We start from the raw sequence: 25,621 nt of genomic DNA on the forward strand, positions 1-25,621 counted from the left end.
TTCAGGAAAACCATTATGCAGATTGCTGTTGCTGAAAGCTCTTTGATCATGAACACCATTTGCCACGATCAATTATCGAACATAGCTCTGCATGATTATTAGAGACTGTACGTGTTTCTTTGAACTGGATTCTTACCAATCGTGTCTGCCAGGTACCTTTTTTAGTGGAAAGAATTCTCTGTCTCTTTTTAATTTTAATTCATAGATATCTATCTATTGTTTGCCTTCTCATTAAGATTCTCATCTCAGCAAAGCAATTAGACATCTGCTTAATTTTAAGCATGTGAGCAATCATGTATCTATTAGAAAAACATAAGCACATGCTTAAATTCCATTGAAAAATCAGTCAGCTGTAAGCACTTGCATATGTGCTTTATTAAATAAGGATGGGAATTACTCCTGTGCCTAAATTAAGCATATGCAGTCTTCCAGATCAGATTGATTTAGTCTACACTCATCATTTAATAGCCTCATTGAAATGCTACCTAGTAAAATAAATCCTTCATAATCTAAGTGTTGTAAAATGCCGTTTAAAATCTTTTGTAGATTATACCCCGAGTTCAGTTTGGGACCCAAGAAATAACAAGTTTGTGCATTCTTTAGGACTCTACTAAACAAAGAAACTAAACTCAAGTGCATCACCTCTTTTTCCAGACTTTTTTCAGGGTTTCATAGGGTTTTTAAGTAAGAGGTGATTCATATTTCAAGATGTTGTTTGCCTAGGATCTATGCAACTGCCCCCTTCTTGCTGAACATTGACTCGACAAGCAGCTTCAAATGGTTTTTCATCCTCACTTAAGTAAGAACTGTGGGATAGATGTGGAAGAAAGCCTTACAAAGCTTTGTTTGCAGAATACAGATAAAGATAGTCTTGCATGTAAAGAATACTAAGATCACCATTTTTTTCACCTATCCATGGACTTTTAATAAAAGATACCAAGGAGATAGGAGAGAATTCTGAGTAGAGAAGTGTGAAGAGATTTTAGGGTGTGATCTTCCATTTCTGTGAAACCACAACAATGAAGAACATTTCCTTCTAGAAAATGATTATGTTCTAGGCCAAATCCTTAGCTATGGTAAACAGCCACAACTTCATTGATTTCAGCTGAGTAATGAAATTCCTCAGCTTGTGGAATTCTCTATATTTACTTCTTAAATCAAGTGTGTACAGGTCTTACATATATAGGACTGAGATATGCTGAAAGAGTGCTGAGAGTGCTGAAAGAATTGACTGATGCCATCGCACAACCCATGGCAAAACTATTTGAAAACTTATGGCATTTGGGAGAGGTTCCAGAAGACTGGAAGAGGAGTAATGTGCTGCCTATCTACAAGAAAATTAAGAAGGAGCATCCAGGGAATTAAAGGTCAGTCAGTTTGACCTCAGTCCCTGGAAAAATCCTGGAAAAAAATATCAAAGAATCCATTAGCAATAGACTAATGGAAGGCAATATTCTAATTGATAGCCAACATGGCTTCATTGTGAGCTGGTCATGCCTGATCAACCTCATTTCCTTCTCTAATCAGGTAACATGCCACCTCAATAAGGGAACTGAGTCAACATGGCACTTGGTGACCAGTGGTGTCCCTCAGGGTTCAGTACTTGGACTGGTGCTTTTTAAGATATTCATTGGATTTGGATGTTAAAAGTGGACTGGCAAAGTTCAGAAATGACACCAAACTATGAGGGACTGTGGTCATGCTGGAGGATAGGCTGATGGATACAGGTTGACTTGGGCAGGCTTGTAAACTGGGCAGATCAAAATCTGATGATATTCAACTGTCACAGCAGGGTCCTCGCGGAGGGCCGTGATCTCCTTGAGGCCCTCTTACCGCGCTACTCCGGCCCGAGGGCACCCTCCATTCTCGCCCGCCATGTCTTGATCGAATATGTAATAGGGAGGCTGCCTTGTGTTTCCTCGGGCCTGTCAGTTCCTGGACCCCTCGTGGGTCTCCCCGTACAATGGGCGCTACCTAAGCGCCCTAGCCTTATGGGCTATGCAGGGCTCCTACATCCCCTGATACCATGCCCCAAGCCTCGCAGATGTAATGGACGTTGTTCGGTCTTTACGCTCGCTTCCCGGGCCTCCTCTCTAATGTGGCCCACTCTGGGCTCCCTCTCTCGTGCCCTGCCGGTGTGGTTCCGCTCAGGGACTCTCTAGCGGGCCCCGGCCCTTCCCTGGCCAACCGCATGGCTACCCTCCCTGACTCTGGCTCACCGCGCTGCTACTCCCCGTCTTCTCAGGGGCAACCGCAGCACCCTACCTTGGTCTGAGGGGTATCGCTGCACTAGCCTGCGGCCGGGCTCGCTATGCCCGGGCGCCCACACTGGGCTACTCAATAACGTACAAGGGCGTTCCCCCTCTCTGGGGGCTCGCCGTGCCCACACTGGGCTACTCAATAACGTACAAGGGCGTTCCCCCTCTCTGGGGCTCGCCGTGCCCACACTGGGCTACTCAGTATGGCCCCGCTCTCTGGGGCTGCTCAGTATGGCGCTCCCCCCTTCTCTGGGGCTCGCTGTGCCCACACTGGGCTACTCAGTAATACCGCCCCTTTCCTGGGGCCGGGGGCTATGCTCCCCCACACGCAATCCGGGGTCTCAGTCCCCGTCCACAACCTACGGGCTGCGCCTGCGACCCACTGGCCGCGCTCCTCGCCGCCCGCTGCTCGCACAGTGGCATGCGAGCTGCGCCTTCCCTGGCGCTATACAGGGGCTATGTTCCCCCACATGCAATCCGGGGTCTAGGTCCCCGTCTGCAACCTACGGGTTGCACCCGCGACCTACTGGCTGCGCTCCTCACCGCCAGTTGCTCATACACTGGCGTGCGAGTAATTGAGGCCTCCTACAGCCTCACCCAAGCCTCCAGGTGTAATAACACAAACACAAAGCAAAGCCACAAGCCCCTAGGCTGTAACACAAATGCAAGCCACCTGGCCATAACTCCTCATCATAGCTCAAGCCTCCAGGGCTATCATGAGCTGTACTTGCGACTTAGGCTCCTTCCCATATCTCGGCCGAGGGAGCTCCCACCTCTCTAACTGCTGGCAGAGAACTGCCAGCCTGGCCTCAGCCCTGAGCTTTATAAGGGCCAGGCCCTGCCCCCTACAGGCAGCTGGCTCCCCTTAGTTGCTCCAGCAACCCGCAGCTGCGCTCATTACCTGAGCAAGCCTCGGCTGGGCTTGTTATGTCAGGCCAGGGCTCTCTCTTCCTGGCAGTTTCTCCTCTCTTAGGAGCAGGCACTAAGGTGCCCTGCGATATCAACACTGAGAAGTGTAAGGTGCTCCGCCTGGGGAGAAACAATCTGCAACATGCTTATAGGCTCAGCAGTGCTATACTTACTATCACCACGACCAAAAGAGACCTAGGGGTCTTGATAAACCATAGATGAACATGAGCCACCAATACAATGCTGCAAAGCAAACAAAACCCTGGCATGGATCTTCCGATGCATTTCAAACATCTGTTCAGCCTGAAGAAGAGAAGACTGAGAGGGGACTTGGTGGCAGCCTATGAGTATATAAGGGGTACACATCAGGGACTGGGAGAATGTCTGTTCACCAGAGCTCCCCAGGGGAAAACTTGACTACTGGTTATAAATTGGTAGAAGACTGCTTTAGATTAGACATAAGGAAAACTTCTTTATAACTCAAGTGTCCAGGGTCTGGAATAGACTCCCCCCAGAAGTGGTACAATCACCTAGTCTGGCTGCCTTCAAAAATCATCTGGATGCTTACCTTGCTGGGGTCATCTGACCCTAGCAGTCTTTCCTGCCCAAGCACAGGGGGGCTGGACCTGATGATCTTGAAAGGTCTCTTCAAGCCCCTAACAACTATGAATCTACTTAACAGATTTCTTATATAATCTTAGATAAGTTGCCTAGCTTCTCTGTTCCTTAGTTCCCCCGCTCTAAATTGGTCTCTCTTGTTTAATTTGAATTTACTTGGGGCCTTCATAGTGTATTTACCAGTCAGTCCAACTTGGGTCCTCCCTTGAACAATCTGTTGGACTCTTTGGGCATCTCTCTGTAGCACATCAGCTTTTGAAGTGAGCAGATACCGTTTATGTGGCATTATGCAAAGTTGATGCACATCCTTGTATGTCAGAACAATAGGTTTGCTTTCTACAGACAAACTTGTATCTAGATACAAAGACCGTGATTAAAAAATCAACGATACCCTCCTTATCCTTCCACAGAAACGGGGGAAAATCTTCAAGCTGCTGTGTTTTTCCCACTCTGTTTTTCTCAGTGAATTCACCAGCAGACTCTCTATATGTCTGAAGAAGGATGTTTGTGCCCGAAAGCTTGCAAAGAACAATTTTTCCAACTATTTAGTTGGTCTAATAAAAGATATCACATCTACCCAGGATATATTCTACAAATGTCTGCCTATGTCCTTAGACCAAAACGGCTATACCCAACAACCAGCTAGAATGCTTCTTTCATGAATGATCTAAAATATTTCAGAAGTAGGTGTCTGAATTCTGGCCATGGCCCACTTCTTTCTAATATGCTTAATTATCATGCATATGTTTTGGTGCTCTGAATTTCCTCCACTTTGTTTATAACCTGTGCCATCTAGATAGTGCTTCTGCTTTCCCATATAAATATTATTATGTATTGTTAAATATAATCTACTAACCAATGCTGAACGGAAGAAATTCTCCGTAGGATTTTCTCGAACTCTTGTCAGAATGTCTGCATGTTGTAAATTTTCCATATACATTTCCTTTCAACTTGCTGATGGAGATTTAGAGGACACTACTTGGATAGATAAGCTGCCTTGTTTTGTGTTTGTGGGACTTGTCAGTAGAACCTTGCCAGAGAGATGTTAAATGCAGTTATATGTTATTTACATGGTGTTTATGCAGAAATGGGGTTTGTACAAAGTTATCAAAGCTTGTTATCAGAAACTGTCCATACTGTAGATTTCAAGAACTTCATGTGCTCAAGCTCAGTGTTGGGAAGGTCAAATCCAATACCTGCTGTTAGCTTTTGACTTTGTGTGCACCCTGATTGATGGTGGCCAGCTAACCTCCCACTGTTTCCATTCATTTAATCAGTAAGCAAAGACAGGCTGGCATGCTGCAGCCTGTAGTATCCCAAACAAAAGGAGTGGGTATCACTATACTGGAAAATCTAAACAACTAACAATGGATTAATTATCAGGCATGAATACAAAGCAGCCTGTATTCCCTATGACTTCTACTGCCTCTGTGTGTGCATGGCCATTGGATTATTATTTTTGTTGGCTTTAGGATCAGGACATTTAACTCATGAACAAAAAGAAATAATCAAGACACTGTTATAAAATTTCTTTTACAGTTTACCAAATTATAAATACTACACCTCTTGGGTGGTTTTAAATCCTTGGGAAGGTTAGTTTCCCCTAGGTTAACTGGCCTTGTAGTCTAGAAAAAAAAATTCTGGATTTTTCCTCATCTCCTTAGTAATACAACACAGTGCTATTATTTTTATGTGTTGTCTGTCATCCAGGGAAGGACTTGGGTTTCTATCTTAAATCTTGTGATTCTTGCAGAGAAGGGTCACTAAATGATTAGGAGAATTGGACAGCCTATGTTACCAGGCAGAAAACAGGGCATGGTGACCCCTTAGAGACTAACTTGTTCAGAGAGGTGTAAGCTTTCATAGGCAACAGTCTACTTCATCAAATTTATCCATTCATAAGCTGTCACCTATGAAAGCTCATGCGAGTCTGGATGAGCTCATCTTTAAGGGGCCAGTCAGCCCTGACACACAGCTAAGCACTGCTCTCTCTTTCTGTTACTAGGGCCTCCTGTACACGTGCAGGTAGCGGAATGATGGGATCCAGTGTGCGATCCACACAGTTGCACCTCCTGCCATTTCATGCACCCTGAGCCTAGGAGATCATGGCTGCTGCAATCTTCAAGGCCCAGGGGTTTCACATACCCCTGGGGTAGCCACACCGCTTAGCTGCTGGGACCCAGCTGCATCCCAGCGTCCAGTGTGCACAGATGTGGGACTCTGGGTCCCTATGCTTCTGGGACCCAGAGTCGGCAGGTGCTGGGGCTGAGAGTCCCCTCAGTTGTGGGAGTCTCAGCTCTGGCTGGGCATGGTGTACTCCTGTGACTGGGACCCCCATCAGTTGACAGGGCTCCCAGCCATAGGGGAGACCCTGCTACACTTGCAAATTAAAGCTTGATAGCAACCAGCTATAAAGTTAGGACAGATTTACAAGGTCTAACTTTATAGCTGGATGGACTTTTTATGGCGTGGTTAATGGCTTTGCACATGTAGCTGGTTTTAAGATAATTGTGTGATACCTGGAATAGTTAGGGGGTCCTAGAGAAGTTTAAAAAGCTTGGCTTGTTTGACCTAGCAAAACAAAGGCTGAGAGAAGATATGATAGAATACTATATCTATGCCAGGCAGGGTTAAACATTAATTTGAAGTACAAAAATATCTAGATGTAAACTAGCTATGAATATATTTTGGCTGGTGATTAGAGGAAGGCTTTTAACTGTCAGGGGACTGAGATTTTGAAACAGTCTTCTAGAAGGAGCTTGAGAGGGGCAAAATCCAACTTGTTTAAAGATGTAGCTTGATCAGTTTATGTCTGGAGTTATGAGATGCAGTTGCCTTTGACAACAAGAGGCTATACTCCGTGGTCTTTCCTGATGTTCCTAGTACTTTCTACTTTTCAAAGTAGAAAGAAAATGAATTTAGTATACATATAGGTGTTCTGTATACTGTTCATCAGCTTCTGCAGTCCACCCCAGCTATGGCAACATTATCTAGTTGTAGATAATGGCATAGTCTACATTCTGTTCTTATTTTTTAGTATCTTTTGTATTCAAATCACTCATTCCACTTCATGCACTGCTCTGTGCTGCCCTTTCACAGCAGCTGATGAAGTGAATTTGAGTACACAAAAGCTTTTACTCTTTCTCTGTATATATTATTTAGTTAGTCTATAAGGTCTATTCTACTCTACCTTATTCCTTATTTACCTCAGGGAGGTGTTATGAGGCTGAACTGGTTTGTGCTTAAAAAGTGCTTTGAGATTTTCACAATATGTAGGAGAATATTTACGTAACCTAGCAGCATCCAGGAAGATCATTGTTAGGTATTGATTTAAAATTATCAAGCCCACCTATTTATTGTATTTCAGGAAATCTAATCTTTTGTAGCTGTGCAATGTCAGTGTAAAAATCTACCAAAATGGAAAGGAACCACTTTCCATTCACTATGCACAACTGGAAGTCACCATGTAAGATGGCAAGCAGTGAATAGCATAAGAACATTCATTCTGATTGGGTGCTATGAGACTGGGGTGGCATGGGCACTAAGGTGCACAGTTGATAACCCAGCAGTCACAAGTTTGAGGCCATAGCAGAAGTGTTCAAGGTACAGCCCTGTCAGATTCCAACACACCTGCAAATTCTGCTAAATACCTTGTCACCAGAGGACACAAAAAAGGAAGGAAGGTTGGAAGCTGCTTCTCATCTTGTTGGGTGGGCAAAGAGGAAAGCATCTGAACCAGTTGATTATTTTTTTATTGCACAGGTTGTGGAAATTGTATCAGTGTGGTGTGGATTTGAATATCCCATAGGGCTTTAAGTAGCTTATATGACAAACACTTCCCCAATATTGCTTAGTTAATATAGGGTCTGGTTGTAAGTGAAGAAAAATTCTTTAGAGAGGCATTTCATATCCTGAAAAATATCTGTCTCAATTCTTTTGAGGTTGCCGTGTTCCAAAAAGAGAGAGAGAAAGAGATTGAAGCACTTCTGTTTAAGGAAATTTCCCAGTACTTGTTTGGCCAATTATTAACCTCTTGGTTTTTTGTTTGCTCTCTGTTTTGTGGCATTTGCCAATTTTTATTTCCTCTGTAGACCTTGGAGTCTTGAAAGCCAAGTTTGGCAGCTGCATATCTGCCCCAATCTGTGTGAGGTGCTCCGAGCACACTGTCAGGAAAAGAAAGCATTATGTCCTTGATTAAATTATGGTCTCTTGTTTTGTCCAGGTGTCTTAAATATGATCCCTTTTCTCTTCAGTACTGACTAATCTTCCTATTTCTTGTTGTAATCTTGTTGCTTCACATTCCCTCCTCTAGACTATTGATGTTTAATTGGAACAAGATTAAACTTAACACAGTCCCTGTGGTGATGTGCACCAGATCAAAGTTCTGAAATGGTGAATGAGTACATATGATCTTGTTCTTAATTAAAGCAGTTAGCTTCTCCTGCTGATTTGCAATGAAAATTTAATGTGTGAGCACTTGGATCAATTTAGTTTCATTATGGCAATGCATTTTCAGTGCTAGAGTAGAGGCAGCGTCAGTATTTCCATTATAAACTCCTATTTTACAACTGTACAATTAGTATTCTGCTCTTTAGTGGCTTAAAACCTGGCTGTAAAAGTTTATGCAGGGTTGAAACTTAACACATGAAATTTCAACCAGGAAATAAGATATATATGTGGGGAGAGGGAGGGAAGGAGGTTTGTGTGATTTTGGAATAAAATATGTTTGTGGATGCATTAGAGCAGTAGCCTCAAGGCACCCCTCCATCATTTTTGTAAACTGAGCAGCACCCTATTTCAGATATGAATGTATTTATTACAGTATTTGCCTTCCTGCAGAGGGTCCAGGCAGTGAGGGCAGGGGAACAGCCAGGCAGGGAGAGGTTGAGCCTGCTCTGTATCTGCTTGTCTACTCATACCTCACTTATCTCTTCATGCTTCCTGTGGTACCCTTCAAAGGATCTTGTGGCACCCCAGAGTGGCCCATCACCCTGGATGAGAATCACTTGCATTACAGGTTGTACTGGAGAGGAAAATGTTAGCTTTTACACGTACCCTGATTTGGACTCCAATTTTCAAAATATTCTTTAAATAAAATAAATCAACTTGCACCATTGAACAATATGTATTTTCCTAGTAGCATAACTAGGGGTGGCAAGAGGGGTGTCTGCCATAGGCACCAAGTTAGCAGTGGTGCCAGAATTACCTCCCTTCACCACAGAATCTGCACCCTGGCAAAATTATTCTATAGAAACACTCAAAATATCCCTCCCCCACCCTTTTTTCTTAACAAAATAAAACTGTGGCATCTTTCCTAGGCTGCTTCCTACCCTACCTAATACTGATCATAAGTACAAGGTATAAAAGAATGTGCAGGATAGAACCAAGGGGAATCTCACCTCTTGTTTGAGATGGCTGTGGCATATCCACCAACTCATTCCTGCCTTATAACAGGAGCATTATCAAAGACAGGCAAAGGCCTCAAGCCAGACTTTCTATCCCTTGAAAAAATTATCTAAAAAAGTAAAACATAGTAGGAAGGGAGGCAAGGCACAAGTAAAGCAACTTACAGAGTGTAATTGTTTGAGTGAGTGAAAGATCTTGGATTTGAATACATGTCTCCAGTGCCCCGATCCAATGCCAGATCCAGTTTACCACTTGTCTCTAGATAAAATTAGCCACCCAACTGGCCAAAATTCCAAACTTGGAAATGCTTTATGTAAATTTAACTGATCCTGGAGATGGAGTTTGCACCTACCATACTTTTGTTGTTATAGCAGATTCTATTAGTGCTGGAGGGCATACAAGTAAGCCTCAGTTTCCTGTAAATAATGACTCAGTACAGCCTATAGCCTTGATAAACCTTGTTATGCTACATAGGTATTGTGGTAATCTTCACATCCACATCTTGAAAACCTAACTTTACAGGTATTTCCTCCGTGTTGTAAGTTATGCTGTTTGCTGTTGATGTGCTATGTGAATTTAGTAATTCATTGAACAGGCTGCATTGTTAAGGATTTGTTAATCTGTTTTGCTCAATTTCTCTATGAAATTGCTCAACTTTTGCCATGATGATTTCCATTAATACTAGGCTCTAATGTATTTTATAATTGACCCCTGTAGTATCATACAGGTTCACTGTATGTGTCCTTCAGATGTAACAGTAATGTTATAGCCTTAGCAAACATCTCTTGCACATAAATAAAATCAGCAATTCTGAATTGGGCTGGCAGCTAACCCATGTCCCAGCAATTTCATGTACTCTAATGCTTTCCAAGTCATGACAACCTAAATTAATATTTTTACTTTACAATGTACATATACTTTATTGTAATTCAATTTCCTATGCTCTTTTTGCACAAGGGGGGGATGAATTAATTTTCCTAAGGTTATGCAGATAGTGGGGTAAATCAAAATATAACCAGTACCCTAGTGTCTAGGGTCTGGTCCTGGGTTCTGTTCAGAATTAAAGGAGTTGCTGTCTGAGAACATTTGGTAACTTGGACTGTTGGAATAGTTGAACCAGTATTTTCTTTTCAGTTTTTGATTTTACCAGAGTAAAAGGGGGGGGGGGGGGGGAAATGTTTCATGTGGACCTGATGTAATAATTACTAATTTTTTTTTTCATTTTTCTTCAGTCTGACTGGTGAAGTAAGATTTTGGTGCTAAAATTAGACTTGCGCATAATTCTACAAGTTTAACAGTAACACACTGAGTGTTCATGTAAAAATGTCTGAAGAGTACAACATTTATGTTTGCTGATAATGTAATATGTATTTTTCTTTATAGGTGACTGTTACAACTATTGGTTATGGGGATAAGGTGCCTCAGACTTGGATAGGAAAGACCATTGCTTCTTGTTTTTCAGTTTTTGCTATTTCATTCTTTGCCCTTCCTGCGGTATGTTCTTTTATCTTATTACTGACTGTTTATTTTTGAATGGATTAATAAATGCATATTATATAAATAATAGTTTCAATTCCTCTTCATACTTTTATAATATCTTAAGTAGATAAAAAGCAGCCTTTCTTGTATTTAGTTTTATATAAGCATTGTATTTGCTAGAATATTTTGAGAAATGGATGTTTCAGTCTGAAAATGAAATTTTATACTAGAATAACATTTTCTGCTGATTTGAGAGGTGTTAAATAAAGTAATGTATATGTTAATTGCCTTAATGATTACTCTTTCAGTGAGTGTGATAAGATTGATTTAGCCTTTAATTCCCTGAGACATCAAACATATTTTAAGCTTTTGCTAAGCACTTTTGTTGAATAAGGATGAATTTAAATATATGATTTAGTTCCCTATTAAATCAGGATACGTAGGCCCAAAATATTTATTAGTGCATACACATTTCTGTACATGGCTTTGAAAGGATTAAGGGACAGATCAAATCAAACTTGTAAGTGACTAAAGAAGGTTTGGTGGAATTTAGCTGCCTACGTAACAAAGAGCAATCCAGATTAATTTCACTACAGCAGCTGAGCTTCAAAAAACACTTATGTACCTAGATTCATGAGGTGCCTCCATATTGGCTTGAAAAGATACCTAAGCATCTTGGCTTAGGCTACTGTGCCTGATCAGAAGTGATCCTGATGATCAGCCATTTAGAGGCTTAACTCACACCTAAGCTCTGTTATGATAGGTGTTGGAAGAATTCCATTTTTATTTTTTTATAATTTTGACAGATAAAATTACTTTTTATTTTAAAGCATTTATTTTGACTTTATTGAAATAAATTAAATAAATGACATAAAGGTCCGCCCCCAGGATGAAAACAAAACAAAACAAAATCAAAACAAAACACCAACAAAAACAAGAAAAAAACCCCAAACTTGAATCTTTTCTAATTGAATCCTTTCTCTCCACTTACCAGTCTCATCAGTAAGCTGCTTTGCCTCTTTTTATAGTTTCTCCCCAGTTCTCTGCAGCTGAGTTATCCCAGTCAGGCAGGAGGAACTCCATTCCATTGCTTTGCCTGCCTTCCTCCATGGCCACTGCTTCCGGTCTGGCTCAAACAATCTTACACAAGTGACCGGGGCTGCTTCAGAGCATGAGCAGTAGTCTAAGCCAAGCCTCCTAAGAGGTTTTGAGGCCAAGATGGAGATGTCTAATGAATTTACGTGCCTGAGTGATTTTATAGATTCATAGATTCATAGATGTTAGGGTCGGAAGGGACCTCAATAGATCATCGAGTCCGACCCCCTGCATAGGCAGGAAAGAGTGCTGGGTCTAGATGACCCCATCTAGATGCTTATTTAACCTCCTCTTGAAGACCCCCAGGGTAGGGGAGAGCACCACCTCCCTTGGGAGCCCGTTCCAGACCTTGGCCACTCGAACTGTGAAGAAGTTCTTCCTAATGTCCAATCTGCTCTCTGCTAGCTTGTGGCCATTATTTCTTGTAACCCCCGGGGGCGCCTTGGTGAATAAATACTCACCAATTCCCTTCTGTGCCCCCGTGACGAACTTATGGGCAGCCACAAGGTCGCCTCTCAACCTTCTCTTGCGGAGGCTGAAAAGGTCCAGTTTCTCTAGTCTCTCCTCATACGGCTTGGTCTGCAGGCCCTTGACCATACGAGTTGCCCTTCTCTGGACCCTCTCCAGGTTATCCGCATGCTTCTTGAAGTGTGGCACCCAGAATTGCACGCAGTACTCCAACTGCGGTCTGACCAGCGCCCGATAGAGGGGAAGTATCACCTCTTTGGATCTATTCATCATGCATCTGCTGATGCACGATAAAGTGCCATTGGCTTTTCTGATGGCTTCATCACACTGCCGACTCATGTTCATCTTAAAGTCCACTAGGATTCCAAGATCCCTTTCCACTTCCGTGCCACCCAGCAGGTCATTCCCTAGGCTGTAGGTGTGCTGGACATTTTTCCTCCCTAGGTGCAGCACTTTGCATTTCTCCTTGTTGAACTGCATTCTGCTGGTTTCTGCCCACTTGTCTAACCTGTCCAGGTCCGCTTGCAGCTGTTCCCTACCCTTCTGCATGTCCACTTCTCCCCATAGCTTTGTGTCATCTGCAAACTTGGACAGAGTACATTTCACTCCCTCGTCCAAGTCGCTGATGAAGACATTAAAGAGTATCGGTTCAAGGACCGAGCCCTGCAGGACCCCACTGCCCACACCCTTCCAGGTCGAAACCGACCCATCCACCACGACTCTCTGGGTGCGACTCTCTAGCCAATTCACCACCCACCGGACTGTGTAGTCATCCAAGTCACAGCCTCTTAACTTGTTCACCAGTATGGGGTGGGATACCGTATCGAAGGCCTTCCTGAAGTCTAAGTATACGACATCCACCCCTCCTCCTGTGTCCGAACATTTCATAACCTGGTCATAAAAAGAGACTAGATTGGTCAGGCATGATCTGCCTGCCACGAACCTGTGCTGGTTTCCCTTCAGCATAATTTGTCCTGCCGGGCTCTCACAAATGGGAGCCTTGATAATTTTTTCAAAGACTTTGCCAAGGATGGAGGTGAGACTGACTGTCCTATAGTTGCCCGGGTCCTCCTTCCTCCCCTTCTTGAAAATGGGGACCACATTGGCCCTTTTCCAGTCCTCCGGGACTTGGCCCGTGCACCACGAGCGTTCAAATATTCCCGCCAGTGGCTCTGCAGTGATGTCGGCCAGTGCCTTCAGCACCCTCGGATGGAGCTCATCCGGGCCTGCCGACTTAAAGGCATCCAGTTCTTCCAAGTGACTCTGCACCACCTCAGGATCTACGTATGGAAGCCTCTCTACAACCCCAGTGAGAGACTTGTCATGCCCCTCTCTTAGGAACACTGAGGCAAAGAACTCGTTGAGGAGTTCAGCCTTGTCCCCCCTGTCTGTCACCAATTGTTTCTGCCCATTTAGCAGGGGTCCTATTCCTCCCTGGGCCTTCCTTTTACTCCCTATATATCTAAAAAACATTTTCTTGTTGTCTTTTACTTGGGATGTCATCCTCAGCTCCATGGTAGCTTTGGCCCGTCTAACTGTCTCCCTACAAGCACGAGCAGAGGAGGTATATTCGTCTTTGGTGATCTCTCCCTGTTTCCACTTTTTATGTGCTCCCCTTTTGGCCCTTAGGCTGCCCTGGATTTCTGTGGTCAGCCAGGGAAGCCTCCTGGCCCCTTTCCCTCTTTTACGTCGCACGGGGATCGTCTCACTTTGTGCCCGAAGGATCGTTTCCTTAAGGCACAGCCACCCTTCTTGGGCTCCCATCACTTCAAAACTCCTACTCTGCAGTGCGTCCTTGACTAATCGCCTGAGTTCATTTAAATCAGCTTTCCTAAAGTCTAGCACTTTCACCCTACTAGTTACCTTACCCACTCGACGTCTTATGGTGAATTCTATTATTAGGTGATCACTGTCCCCCAGATGGCTACCGATCTGTAGGTCCCCTACCATGTCATCCCCCGTTGCCAATACCAGATCCAGTATGGAATTCCCCCTAGTGGGACCATGTATCTCCTGTGTCAGGTGGAGGTCCTGTACACAGGTTAGAAACCTGCGTGAGCGGTGGGACTTTGCCGTTTGTGTCTCCCAGCAGATGTCTGGGTAGTTTAGGTCCCCCATGACTACCGCCTCTTTAGCTTTTATGGTCTCTGAGAGCTGCCTCAGGAGCCCCGCATCTATTTCTTCCCCTTGATGTGGGGGTCTGTAGCAGACCCCTACCACCAAATCCCTTTCTCCTTGCCCCCCATGTAGCCTAACCCACAATCCTTCTACTTCCTCATCCTTGGATTCTGTCTCGATGAGGGTCGATGTATATTGCTTATTGACATAGAGCGCAACTCCTCCCCCTTTCTTCCCCACCCTGTCCTTTCTGTACAATCTATAACCCTCAATATGTACCACCCAGTCGTGGGATGAATCCCACCAGGTTTCCATTAGCCCTACTAAGTCATAGGTGTTTTGTGCAAGCAGGAGCTCTAGTTCATCCTGCTTGTTTCCCATGCTCCTAGCATTAGTATATAGGCACTTGAGCCCTGCGACAGGTGCCTTTGCTGCCCCCCCGCTCCGAGTCCTGAGAGTCCCAAGGGGCCCCTTATTTCTTACCTTCTTGTTTCTTACCTGTGCCATAGTGCTGGCCGCCCCGCGGCTTGCCAGGTTCCCAATGTTCTCTTTCTTCAGGCTGGGCTGTCCTTGTGGGTGCCACATGGTTTGGTGGTCCACAGCTTCCCCCGCCCTCATCTTCCCCTCCCCCCAGCAAGCCTAGTTTAAAGCCACCTGGAGGAGATCTGCCAACCTAGAAGAAAACACACGCTTACCTTTGGGGGACAGGTGAAGCCCACTGGAAGTGAATTTGGATCTCTCTTTGTGACTTGGGTGCCTACATTTCACTTAATTCAGTTTTAAGCACTTTAGAGGTGGTTTAGGATCTGGTTTGCAGGAGCCCAAATCACTGCTGACTCGAGGTCTAATTTTTGAAAGGTGTTTTGGCGTCTAGCTCTTATTGATAGCAGTGGCTAAATACTTCTACAAATTTGCATCCTAGGCTCCTAGGAATCTATGTCCCATTGAAAGAAAAGAAATGAAATATCATGGAAACAGAATTAGAAGGGGCCTTAGGGTATAGTAGAAACTTTTAATTCTGAAAATACATGTTATCTTGCTCACTTGTCTGAACATCATCGCCACTGTGACCTCTTTTAAATGAATCATTGGGCACAGACATAAGTGACAATATTCTCCTGATCTACCCACAGAAAGTGGTATACAGCTATGACCAAACACAAGTGCATAGCTGCAGACTGCTTCAAAAATGGCTGATTCGGTGAAAATCTGAAATCTCATTGCATGAGGGTTCAGATGAAGAGGTATCAAAACATGGCATCTTCTATAAGTTTTGTCTTCCTGTCTGTCAGCCTCCAAGCTGTTTTCTGAATACCTGGGGGAAGGGAGTGGAGGGAGTTCAGTTTGGGGTTTTTTCAACCCCCACTGGATGGTGGGGCAGATATATTGGAATGAGCTCCCTTTGACTCCTTTCCCCTCTTCCATTCTGAAAACTTTGCAGCTTTGCAGGGAGGAGGGGCCATTGCTAAGGGAAACCACCTGCAGGCTGCAGCCAGTAGCTAGATTCCCCTCCCCCCTGGAACCAACAGTGAGCTTCTGTTTGGTCTGGGAGATTGTTGTGACTGAGAACACTTCCTGCAAAGTGTTCTGTTACAATGAGGAGCTGCTCTTCTGTCTGCGCCCACAAAATACATTTCCTTTTAGTTTCTAGATGAGATCTACTGTTGAGCAACACAGTTATTTATGAGAAAGCCAGGGTATCCAACTGATTTTGTACTTGTCTACCTTACTGGGAAGATCAGATGCCATTATTCACTGTTGTTGCAATTCTCCAATTTGTATAGTTAAAGGACATTGTATAGTCAGATCTCAAATTTTTTTACTGCCAGGTTATCAAACTCTATACTAAATATTACCATAGAGATGATATCATCTAAACAGATGATTTAGACCATGCTTACTCATAAAATTAAGGATTTTTATTATACCTCAGGTCCTTTTCAGGTTGAATGACACCATGCATTCTTTTTGTCCATGCTGCACACTACCTATTTTTCTACATGTAGAAAAACCAACTATTATTTATGGGAGAGCAACATGTCACTTGTGCCTACATCACAAAAAGCAATCCAGATTAACCTAGGGTTGGCAAGCCAGTTAATTGATCAATCAGATAATGTTAATTGACTGCTTGTTATTTGACCACAGTTAAAAGTTGTCAAGTATTTATTGAAGCCAAGAATGCTTTTGTGTAGGTGGTGGCCTACCTTTTTTATTATAGTATCATCTGTTAGGAAGGGCAGGAGTGAGTGCTCCTGATCTCTTAGCCCTGCAGAAATCAGGACACGCCCATACACACACACACTTTTGCTCCATTTAGGAGCAGGCACCCTCTCCTTGTCTTTTGTGAGCTCTTCCAGGGGTCCTCCAGCCCTTCCCCACATTAAGCCAACTGGGACTGAAGGAGCTACTTGGTACCAAGCAGCATTAGAAAGCTTATCCTACTGGCCATCTGGTATAACTGCAGGCATCTCCAAATTGCAAACTGCAAAATGCTCAAAGAGTTGGCTTGCTGCCTACTTGGTATAACTTTTTTAACAGCTGACTTTTGTCTTTTATAGTTGCTGTGGGTATTTTATTTTTGGTGGCGTGCTGGGATAAAATCCAAGGAAAAAGAAATTTGTTCAGTCTTGAATATTATTCACATTTACACTTACCTAATATTCATAGTTATAAAGTTTCATGACAGTTTTTTAGAATTTAATTTATTGTTTCACAAGAATAGTTATCTCAATTCTTTTTTATAATGATCATAAATATATAACTGACTGGAGATTAAAGCCTCTCTCTTCACTGCTCTAATAAATTAATGCTTAAATATTTTACTATTATTTGACAGTATTTGCTAAGTCACTTAACTGAGCACTTTTTGACTGTTTAGTTACTAAACACTAGATTAACTCCTCTCCATCAGCTGAGCTACAAAAACATGTATGTGCCTAGATACATGAGTTCCCCCATTTGGGCCTAAAAAGGTACCTGACCATCTCAGCTTACATGGATGATGAAGGCATGTATGATCAAACCCTCCATTTGATCATTTGCCTCTGAGGGGCATCAGATGATATGCTGATAAACGCAACTGTGGCCCATCAACACTAGTCTCTATGGTGCTGTCATTGGTGAGAACCATGGGACCAAATTTTCTAAACCCAATGCAGTAAAAGTTTGCTCATGACCTCAAACTGTAGAACATCAATAACTGACTTTTCATTACATGGAAAGTTAGGCAAGCCAAGGTTAAAGTACTTTCCCAGATTCTACTATTTTCTCTCACAAGCATTTATGTGGTTTTCAGACTGTGAGAAATACCATGTATGCCGATTCACTAGCTATTTGAGCTATAAACTGTTGAAGTCAATAGAAAGGATCCTACAGACTCTGACAGAAAGACTACAGACTTGAATTGGGCTGCAATAGCAATAACGTTTTATGCTTTGAGAAGTAATGCCAACCGTGACAAAACTACTGCACTATTAAGTCACTTCCTCTAAATAATTAGTTTGGTTGTTTTATGATGCTGAATAAAACTTATATTAATATGAAGTAATTTAGCCAGGGTGTTGATATATTTTTTTTCTTCTAAAAATGAGATCTTTGTTTTCTTTCTTTCCACAGGGAATTCTCGGTTCAGGCTTTGCCCTAAAGGTGCAACAGAAACAAAGGCAGAAACACTTTAACCGTCAAATTCCAGCCGCTGCCTCCCTCATTCAGGTACCCAGGCTTCTACATTTCAGTTCTTACATTTGCCCTTTCAATTTAGGTTCATGTTTTCAAAGCTGTCCAAGGGATTTCCACAACCAGTCCCCTTTAAAAATTTATTTGGGAATTGGGAGTGCAAGTCTTTTAGGTAGTTGCATGACATTCCTGCCCAAAGTGTACAAATTATGGACAGAGCAATTTGGAATCTTCATTTTCAAAGTGTAGCATGCGTTTTAAATCCACTGGGTGTTTATACACGTACTCCAGGAGGGTGTTTTAATTAAAGCGGTTCAGAGAGCCACTCTAATTAAAGTGCCCGGAGTATCACGTGTATCAGCATCTCCATGCTGAAAAATGGTGGCAGAGGCTCTTTAACTAAAGCTCATTGGACGAGCTTTAGTTAAAGCACCCCTGCCGCCATTTTCAGTGCGGAGATGCTGATATATGTGACTTTGGAGTCTGCTGGAGCGCGGTAATTACCACACTCCAGCAGGCTCGATTAATTGAGTCTGCTATGACATGCTGTAATTACAGCATGTCAGAGCACCCTCACTGCATGTGTGTAGGTGCCCACTGTTCCAAATTTCTTGGAGGTGCTGATGGTTTGATATGAGTTGTGTAAGAATGAACACTAGTACTGTTGTTTGATCTTTCTTTAGTGAAATAAGAGATCAACAGGGATTCATACCTCGTTTCCATTGAAAGCATTTTTTTTTCTTTTCAGAAAAATCTTGATCTGAATCTGAGCAGAGTCAAATATGCAAAGTTTTCTTTTGGTACAAACTTTAAAAAAAAATTCATGATACAAGAACCAAAGCAAAATTTTATTTTCAAAAAATTCTGCTCTGAGGGGGGATTGCCATGTAACATTTAGATACTCTTGTAGATGCAAGACCCAGATATTATTTCTGGTAGAACTATAGGGTTAAATACTGGCTCCAGTGGACGCTATGAGAGTTTTGGAACTGACTTCTGTGGTGCCAGGATTTCACCCAAGGTAACTACTCGTATTTTTTAATTGTTACTGCTTCCCAGGTGCATGTCCTTATTTTGATGTCCTTATCAGACATTGGAAACTTAAATGATTTTGGATAAAAGAGATAGAGCACAAGAGAAGTGTAGACCAGCACCACAACCATGCAATTTTCATCTTCATATGAACTTTTCTAAGTTCAGCAGTGCCCAAATTTGGAGTCCCAGCTGAGTCCTTTTCTAGAAAGAGCAAGTTAGCTGTACATTTGGACCGTAATCTGAGGAATCCAGAGATTAATGCAGGAGGTGGTTTAAATCTAGGAATTTGCTTGTAGCACAGTTTGAGAAGCAAGGCTCCTTTGTAATATCTTTATTGGACCAACCATATAGTTAGGAGAGCTGTTGGACCAGTTTTTTGGCATCAGATGCCCCTCCTCATGTTGGAAGGAGAAGTAGATTCCAGCTCAGATAAATCAAACAAAAGTTTCTATGGAAATGAAAAGAGTCTGCTTGGATGGAAGAGGGCTTTGAACTAGGAGTGAAGAGGTATGAACAGGAGTTGTTACAAAAATGTAGTGGAATAGGAAATTTAATCTGTGGTCTGGCTAAGCAGGACCATTCTTGCAAAAAGCAGACTTCATTCAGATGCTGACTATCTAAAGACAAGACAAAACAGTTGAAATGAGTTTTCTCCCTCTGTCTTCTTTCCTGCTCCCCCATAGAGCCCATTTATTCCTTAACATCTGTATACAATTCACAACCCTGTTAATGAAAATTTTATTCATCCCTCAGGTGGACCATTAGATTCTTTATTTTCCAACTTCCTGTATTCACTTCCCTTCATTTTCTTCCCTACCTTAGACTTATCCATCTTCTGATATTCTCTAGTCCTGCCCTCCTTTATTCTTTTCCTTCATAAAACTAGGGCCTGTTCTCAAAGCAAGGGGCCCAAGGTTCATCCTATGATTGCTTTAAAGAATTCTGAGTTGTGTAAGGTGCTGACTCCTGGCTTAAAAGCTGTGGCAACAGAAATAAGATGCAGTCAAACACTGAAATTAGACTGATGGAAGGTCTTTGAAAAATAACATTTTTATTTATTTTAGTCATATCTTAAGGCCTGTGCTATATAGGGTGTTTACACAAGTTACTTTATTTGTGTGATCTGGCCTTTGAAAGCTCCCAATAGCCATGACATAACACATGTTCACAGATACAGAGTGCTTTTAAAATAGACAATCGTGAAAATTTAACCTTCGATAAATCAACTATTAGATGAAGTTGCTGTAGAGCAGAGTGCCTTAGGGAAGAGGAGGGGGCAACATGCAGCTGCTGGCTGGGGTTTGCCATGGCTGGAGTTTTATGAGGGGTGGCAGGGTGGAATGGGGAGCTGGGCTGGGCTTGTGAGATAAGAGGGCTCCATTCCACCCCATCTTATACACCCAGCTCTGGCCACAGCAAATCCCAGGTGGCAGCTGCCAAGAGGCCTGTGCAGGGGGTGGGGGAAGAGAACCACACTCATCTCGCGGGCCGAGCCTGGCTTCTCCCAGTACCCCAGCTGGGGAAGCTTGGGGGGTCCACAAGTCGAGGAGGTTCCATTCCAACCCTCCCCTCACAGCTCTAGCTATGGCAAAGTTGAGCTAGCAACTGCTTGATGCTGCTGTCAAGAGGCTCAAGCCAGGCGTAGGAGGGCTCCTTTCCTCTGCCTCCCACCCAAGCCTCTTGACAGGAGCAGCATATAGCTGCCAGCTTGGCTTTGTTGTGGCTGGAGATGAGATGGGGGTGGGGCTGGGGAGAGGGACATTTTGGAGGCTGCTAGAGTACCAGTGGCTGGCCAGGGTGGTCTGCCTCAACAGGTGAATGTCTGTTAGGCCCGGGGGTGGGGGGTGATCTCTAAATTATAGTGCTTTGTATAAAGCGCCATGAGTTAGAATGTGGGCCCTAAACGTCTGTAGGCAACCATAGTGCTTTCCCTTATCTTACAGCTTAACCTTGCTTGGCTTTAGTACCTTGAGATATATACATATTTCTTGGCTCCAGTTCTGTTGTACCCCTCTTATGGAATGAGTTTTACGTTTTCAGACTTGGGTGCTCAAAATAGCCACCTGTGTCCTCATACTTAGGAAGTGGAACTTGAAGATGCTAACTTCTATAAAAATTGGGTCACTGTGCCATTTGGATGCCTATCATTAAATAATTGGGTGCCTAGGATACCGCTTATATGAGAAGCCTGACTTTCAAAGGTTTGAGCTCCCTCTGACTAATTGAGAGTGTAGTTGCCTGATTTTAAGCACCCACTTAACCTATTGCAAGTGAATGATATGTTTAAAAAAGGAGAACATTTTCTCCCTTTTTTATGGTTTTCAAACTGTTTTAAACTAGTTGGATTTAAGTTACTAAATGAGGATTTTCCACAAAAATTTCAAATGGCAAACTACTCTACATTTGTAGAGAAGAAATTATAGAATTTGCGTTTTAACAAAAAACTGTAACAAATAATTTATTATAGTAATTATTTTCTAACAACTATTTTAGACTGCGTGGAGGTGTTATGCAGCAGAAAACCCAGATTCTTCTACGTGGAAAATATACATAAGAAAACCTGCTAGGAACTATCATTTGATGTCACCAAGTCCAAAACCAAAGAAATCTGTAATGGTATCGGTAACTAATCTTGATTTTCTTTCTTCTTTTGGTAGTTCCATTAATATGTTTGCTATACAGATTATATTGAATCTGCTTTTTTTCCAAAAACAGTGAACTGTATTTGTATTTCAGGATGTTACTTGGTCTTAAAGTTTCACTTTTATATCAGCATTGGGATTTTCTTCATAAAGCATTTATAACTATAGCTTAATTTGATGTGGTTCACTGATTTGATTTTGATAGGTGTCAAGTTTGGGGAGGGAGCAGCAGTGATATAACTCACTTCAGTCAATCAGTAACTGAATGTATAGTGCTGAAAATGAGCAACAGAAAGGTACATACAAACTTTCAGTGAAGGAAGTTCCATTTGTAAAAAATAAACCAACCTGTGCTACTGATCACACATTATTTTTATGGCTTAACCTATCCTTTGATAATAACATCTTGTGTACAAATACATAGGTCCTTTGGGACCACTTAGACATTAAGTATATATGTAGTTAAAGATTCACAACTGTTTATATACAGTATAAATATAATAAATAACTTGCTAGGTGAGGAACTGAGTCCTACTCAATTAACATGATTTGGATGAAATTTGGAAAGAAAAAATTATGTCTGCTTTGTGGACCATTCTTTCAGAGCAAAAAAGGTCCTATGTTCTTGGTCTTCCTAACTTTGAATGTAGAAACAGCTACCATATATTCTCACATATAACCTACTCCCCCAACTGGGGAAAATTGGGTTGCATATGAGGAAAAGGCCCCCCATGAGTTCGGGCACTTAGTGGCAGGGGTGGAGGGAGAGGCAGAACAGCTGCATCATTAAATGCTGTGGCTCTCAGAGCCACAACAGATAAACTCTGCCACCGCTCTGCACACCCCCGCTAGCCCCTTGCCCTGCTGTCAAGTGTCTGGACCCATGGGAAGCTTCCCACCCCAGCAACATGCGGGAACAGGCTAGAGCAGGGTTTTTCAACCAGTGGGATGCATCCCACTGGTGGGACTCAGGTTATGGCAGTAAAACCGGAAGTGTCATGGTGGGACTTTGGTTTTGCTTTTGCATGCTTCAGTTGGCCACTGGGGGTACCTCCCCCCTCAACTGGTGGGACTGGGATTTTTTGACCTTACGTAGGTGGGATGTAAGTGCAAAAGGTTGAGAACTGATGGGCTAGAGCACATGCTTGGCCTGTGGCAGAGTTGGACCCACTGCATGGCCTCGAGTGCTGCCATGGCTTGATTGGGCCTATCCTGCTACACGGCCCCCAGTACTGCCATATTCAGATTGGGCCCAACCCCACCATTTGGCCTCCAGGGGTAGGTGCAAGTGAATCAGTCCCCATCAAATTGCCCCCAGCTGCACTATGGCTGAATTGGACCTAGCACTGCCATGTGGCCCTGGCATCACCATGGCCAGATTGGGCCCTGCCGCACTGCCTCCAAACTCCCAGTCCCAGTGCACAGCATGTGGTCCCTGCCCCACAGTTCCCCCATTCCAGCATGTAGCACTCAAATCCCAAGCCCCCAGTTTTGGTGCACAGCTCTCAAGCCCCCTAGTCATGGTTCCACAATCCTGGCATGTGACATTTGGCACCTGGTCCCAAGACCCCAGTGTGTTGCTTCCAGCTCCAGAGCACAGCCTCAAAGCCCCTAGGCCCAACATGTGGCCTCCAGTCCCCAAGTCCCCATTGTGTAGCCCCCAGCTTCCAGTCCCCCAGCCCTGATACCCAGCTCCAGCATGCAACCAGTGGCTCCCAAGCCTCTAGCCCCAGCACATGGCCCCTAGTCCCAGAGGTCCCAGACCCCAGGTACTTACTTGTACTCCTAGGTAAGATCTCTTTTCCTTCTTTGGCCTTCCACAAATAGGGTGTGTTATATTTGAGGTTGGGTTATATGGGAAAAAATATCGTAACTGTATGTGACAGAATATGCACATCAGTGTCCAACCATCCTATTTGGAAGTTTGTTTTTTACAGAAAGTAGCAGGCCTATATTTCTTAAAGAACTACTTCTAATGGTTCCATGGCAGTTCTTACAAAAGTTGTGTCTTTGTGTCTGGGGCCAAAATGTCCCTCTTCCCAGATGCAGTTTGCTTGATCCTTTTTCTCAATGCCAGAAACAGGTACAACAGGGTCATATTTCATGTGTATATTGTTTTGGAATCCTTTGCAATGAAAGAAACTTTTTCAAATATGATTTGAATTATGTATTGCTTCATCCACTCCAGTCATAGCTGTTTAACATTGCACGGAAGTTTGTACAGGGAAGGGAAAAATATGTTTCTCAGGTGATGTAAATAGGCATTGTTTAATTGAAATCAGTACAATTTTCTTGATTTGAGGACCCTATTTGTACCCAGGAAAAGTATTTAGATAGGCAGCATAATGACCTTGTTTTTCCTATCAGCAACATTTAATTTTCCTAAATTAACTGTAGTATATTAGTTTGTCTTGTTTCATAGCTGGATTTAGGACTCTGTAGCTCCTGAGCACACAGAGCAATACCTATTCATTAAAAAATGTTATAGATTTAAGTTGGTAATTTACATATGTTACTGAAAAGTTAGATTTTTTTTTACCTCCACACAATGGCTCTGTTAATGAAGATGATGCCTGAAATTTTAAGAATTACCCCATTCTTTAAAAAAGCAAATATGACAGATTTACAAACAATAATAATAAGAGAATCCCATATAGCAACTCCTTAAGGATTATAAAGTGCTTTGGATCCTTTACCAGTGGAAGTGTACAAGCTGGTCTCTTAGGAGAGGCCTTACTCTGACATTAGAATCTCTCAAATTTCAGAGGGGCAGATTCAGTCCTCAGTGATAACCCACTGAATCTTGCCTCTGTAGCTTTGGTTGCAATTAACAGAGGCCTACTTTAAGGTTATGGTTTGAATACAGCTAAAATCTAACAAGCAATTTTGCAAGATTTCCATTATTTTAGTCTGATATGCCACCAGAACAGTCAATGCTACCTAATCTGAACACAATTCAGCATTCAGCCTTGAACCACAAATCTTTTCTCAGTCCAGTTTGCAATTGCCAACCTCCAATACATATAAAAGACCTGGACCTATTCAGATCTGGTGCTGAACTGCTTCCAGTTTCAAGGATCTTATGTTCAAATTTGGATTCTTATCAAATACTATATATATTTTACATGGGAAAGGTATATTAAATGTATAACTGTAAATATATTATATTTAATTTAGCACAATCAATCATTCAAAATTTCGGGAAAAGTTAGGGTCTGGATTCTACTCCAGGAAGACTCCCTCCAAGTTTCTCTGGACTGTAGACTGGTTGGTGCTCCTGATTCTCATTCTGAAAGTTGAGTCAGAGCATTATAGGGTATGTCTGTACTGCAGTCACTTAGCCTGGGTACTAGTAGCAGTCTAGCTGCAGCAGTATGACACTCAGAGCAGATGCATTTATGCAGTTTCTTGGGAGGGCAAATTAGCCAATGCTGAGTTCCATTCTGCCTGAGCTAATTTGCTAATCATCCCCCAAGTTGGCTACTTTACATGAGACATCGTGGTCACCTGGGCTAGGGACAGAAGTTACACATAAACCAGTTCCAAAATGGCTGAAACCAGTTTGAGGTAAACCTGGTTGAAAGTAGTATCAGATAGATTGAGCTCAAGTCAAACTTCTCTCTCAGACCCCTTCCTGGTTTTAGTTAAACCAGAGTCTCCCAGCATCCCAGTATGCTCTGCAGCCCTGGGTGGGGCTATGCTCTCTGCTCCAGTGGAGCAGGGCTGGCCCCACCTCTGCAGCACAGGTGGACAGGGGTGGGGGTTTGGCCCACCTCTGCCCCCCCTTAAGGCAAAGGGAGCAGGGAAGAAGTTTATTCCCCCTCCCTCCCCTGTCCCACCAGCACAGACCTGCCAGGCATTTCTCCCTCACTGCTCCAGAGGCAGGGGTTTGGCCAGCCCCAGCGGTTGCCTGAA

The 25,621-nt window shown here is 43.1% G+C and overlaps 1 protein-coding gene across 4 annotated transcripts in view; it reads left to right on the forward strand.

The window, feature by feature from the left end:
* Positions 1–25,621, forward strand: part of KCNQ1 (potassium voltage-gated channel subfamily Q member 1) — a 583,123-nt gene that overhangs the window by 165,847 nt on the left and 391,655 nt on the right. For 2 of the 4 annotated variants that reach the window (XM_014602362.3, XM_019476843.2), the window contains exons 7-9: positions 10,575–10,685; positions 17,970–18,065; positions 21,558–21,686. In XM_014602362.3, coding sequence (XP_014457848.2) covers positions 10,575–10,685; positions 17,970–18,065; positions 21,558–21,686 — 336 coding nt within the window. The remainder of the gene's footprint in view (positions 1–10,574; positions 10,686–17,969; positions 18,066–21,557; positions 21,687–25,621) is intronic. The other 2 variants (XM_019476842.2, XM_019476844.2) reach the window with 1 other exon arrangement.

Source organism: Alligator mississippiensis, chromosome 2 (assembly GCF_030867095.1).
Source record: "Alligator mississippiensis isolate rAllMis1 chromosome 2, rAllMis1, whole genome shotgun sequence".
In the NCBI taxonomy this organism is placed as follows: Eukaryota; Metazoa; Chordata; order Crocodylia; family Alligatoridae; genus Alligator; species Alligator mississippiensis.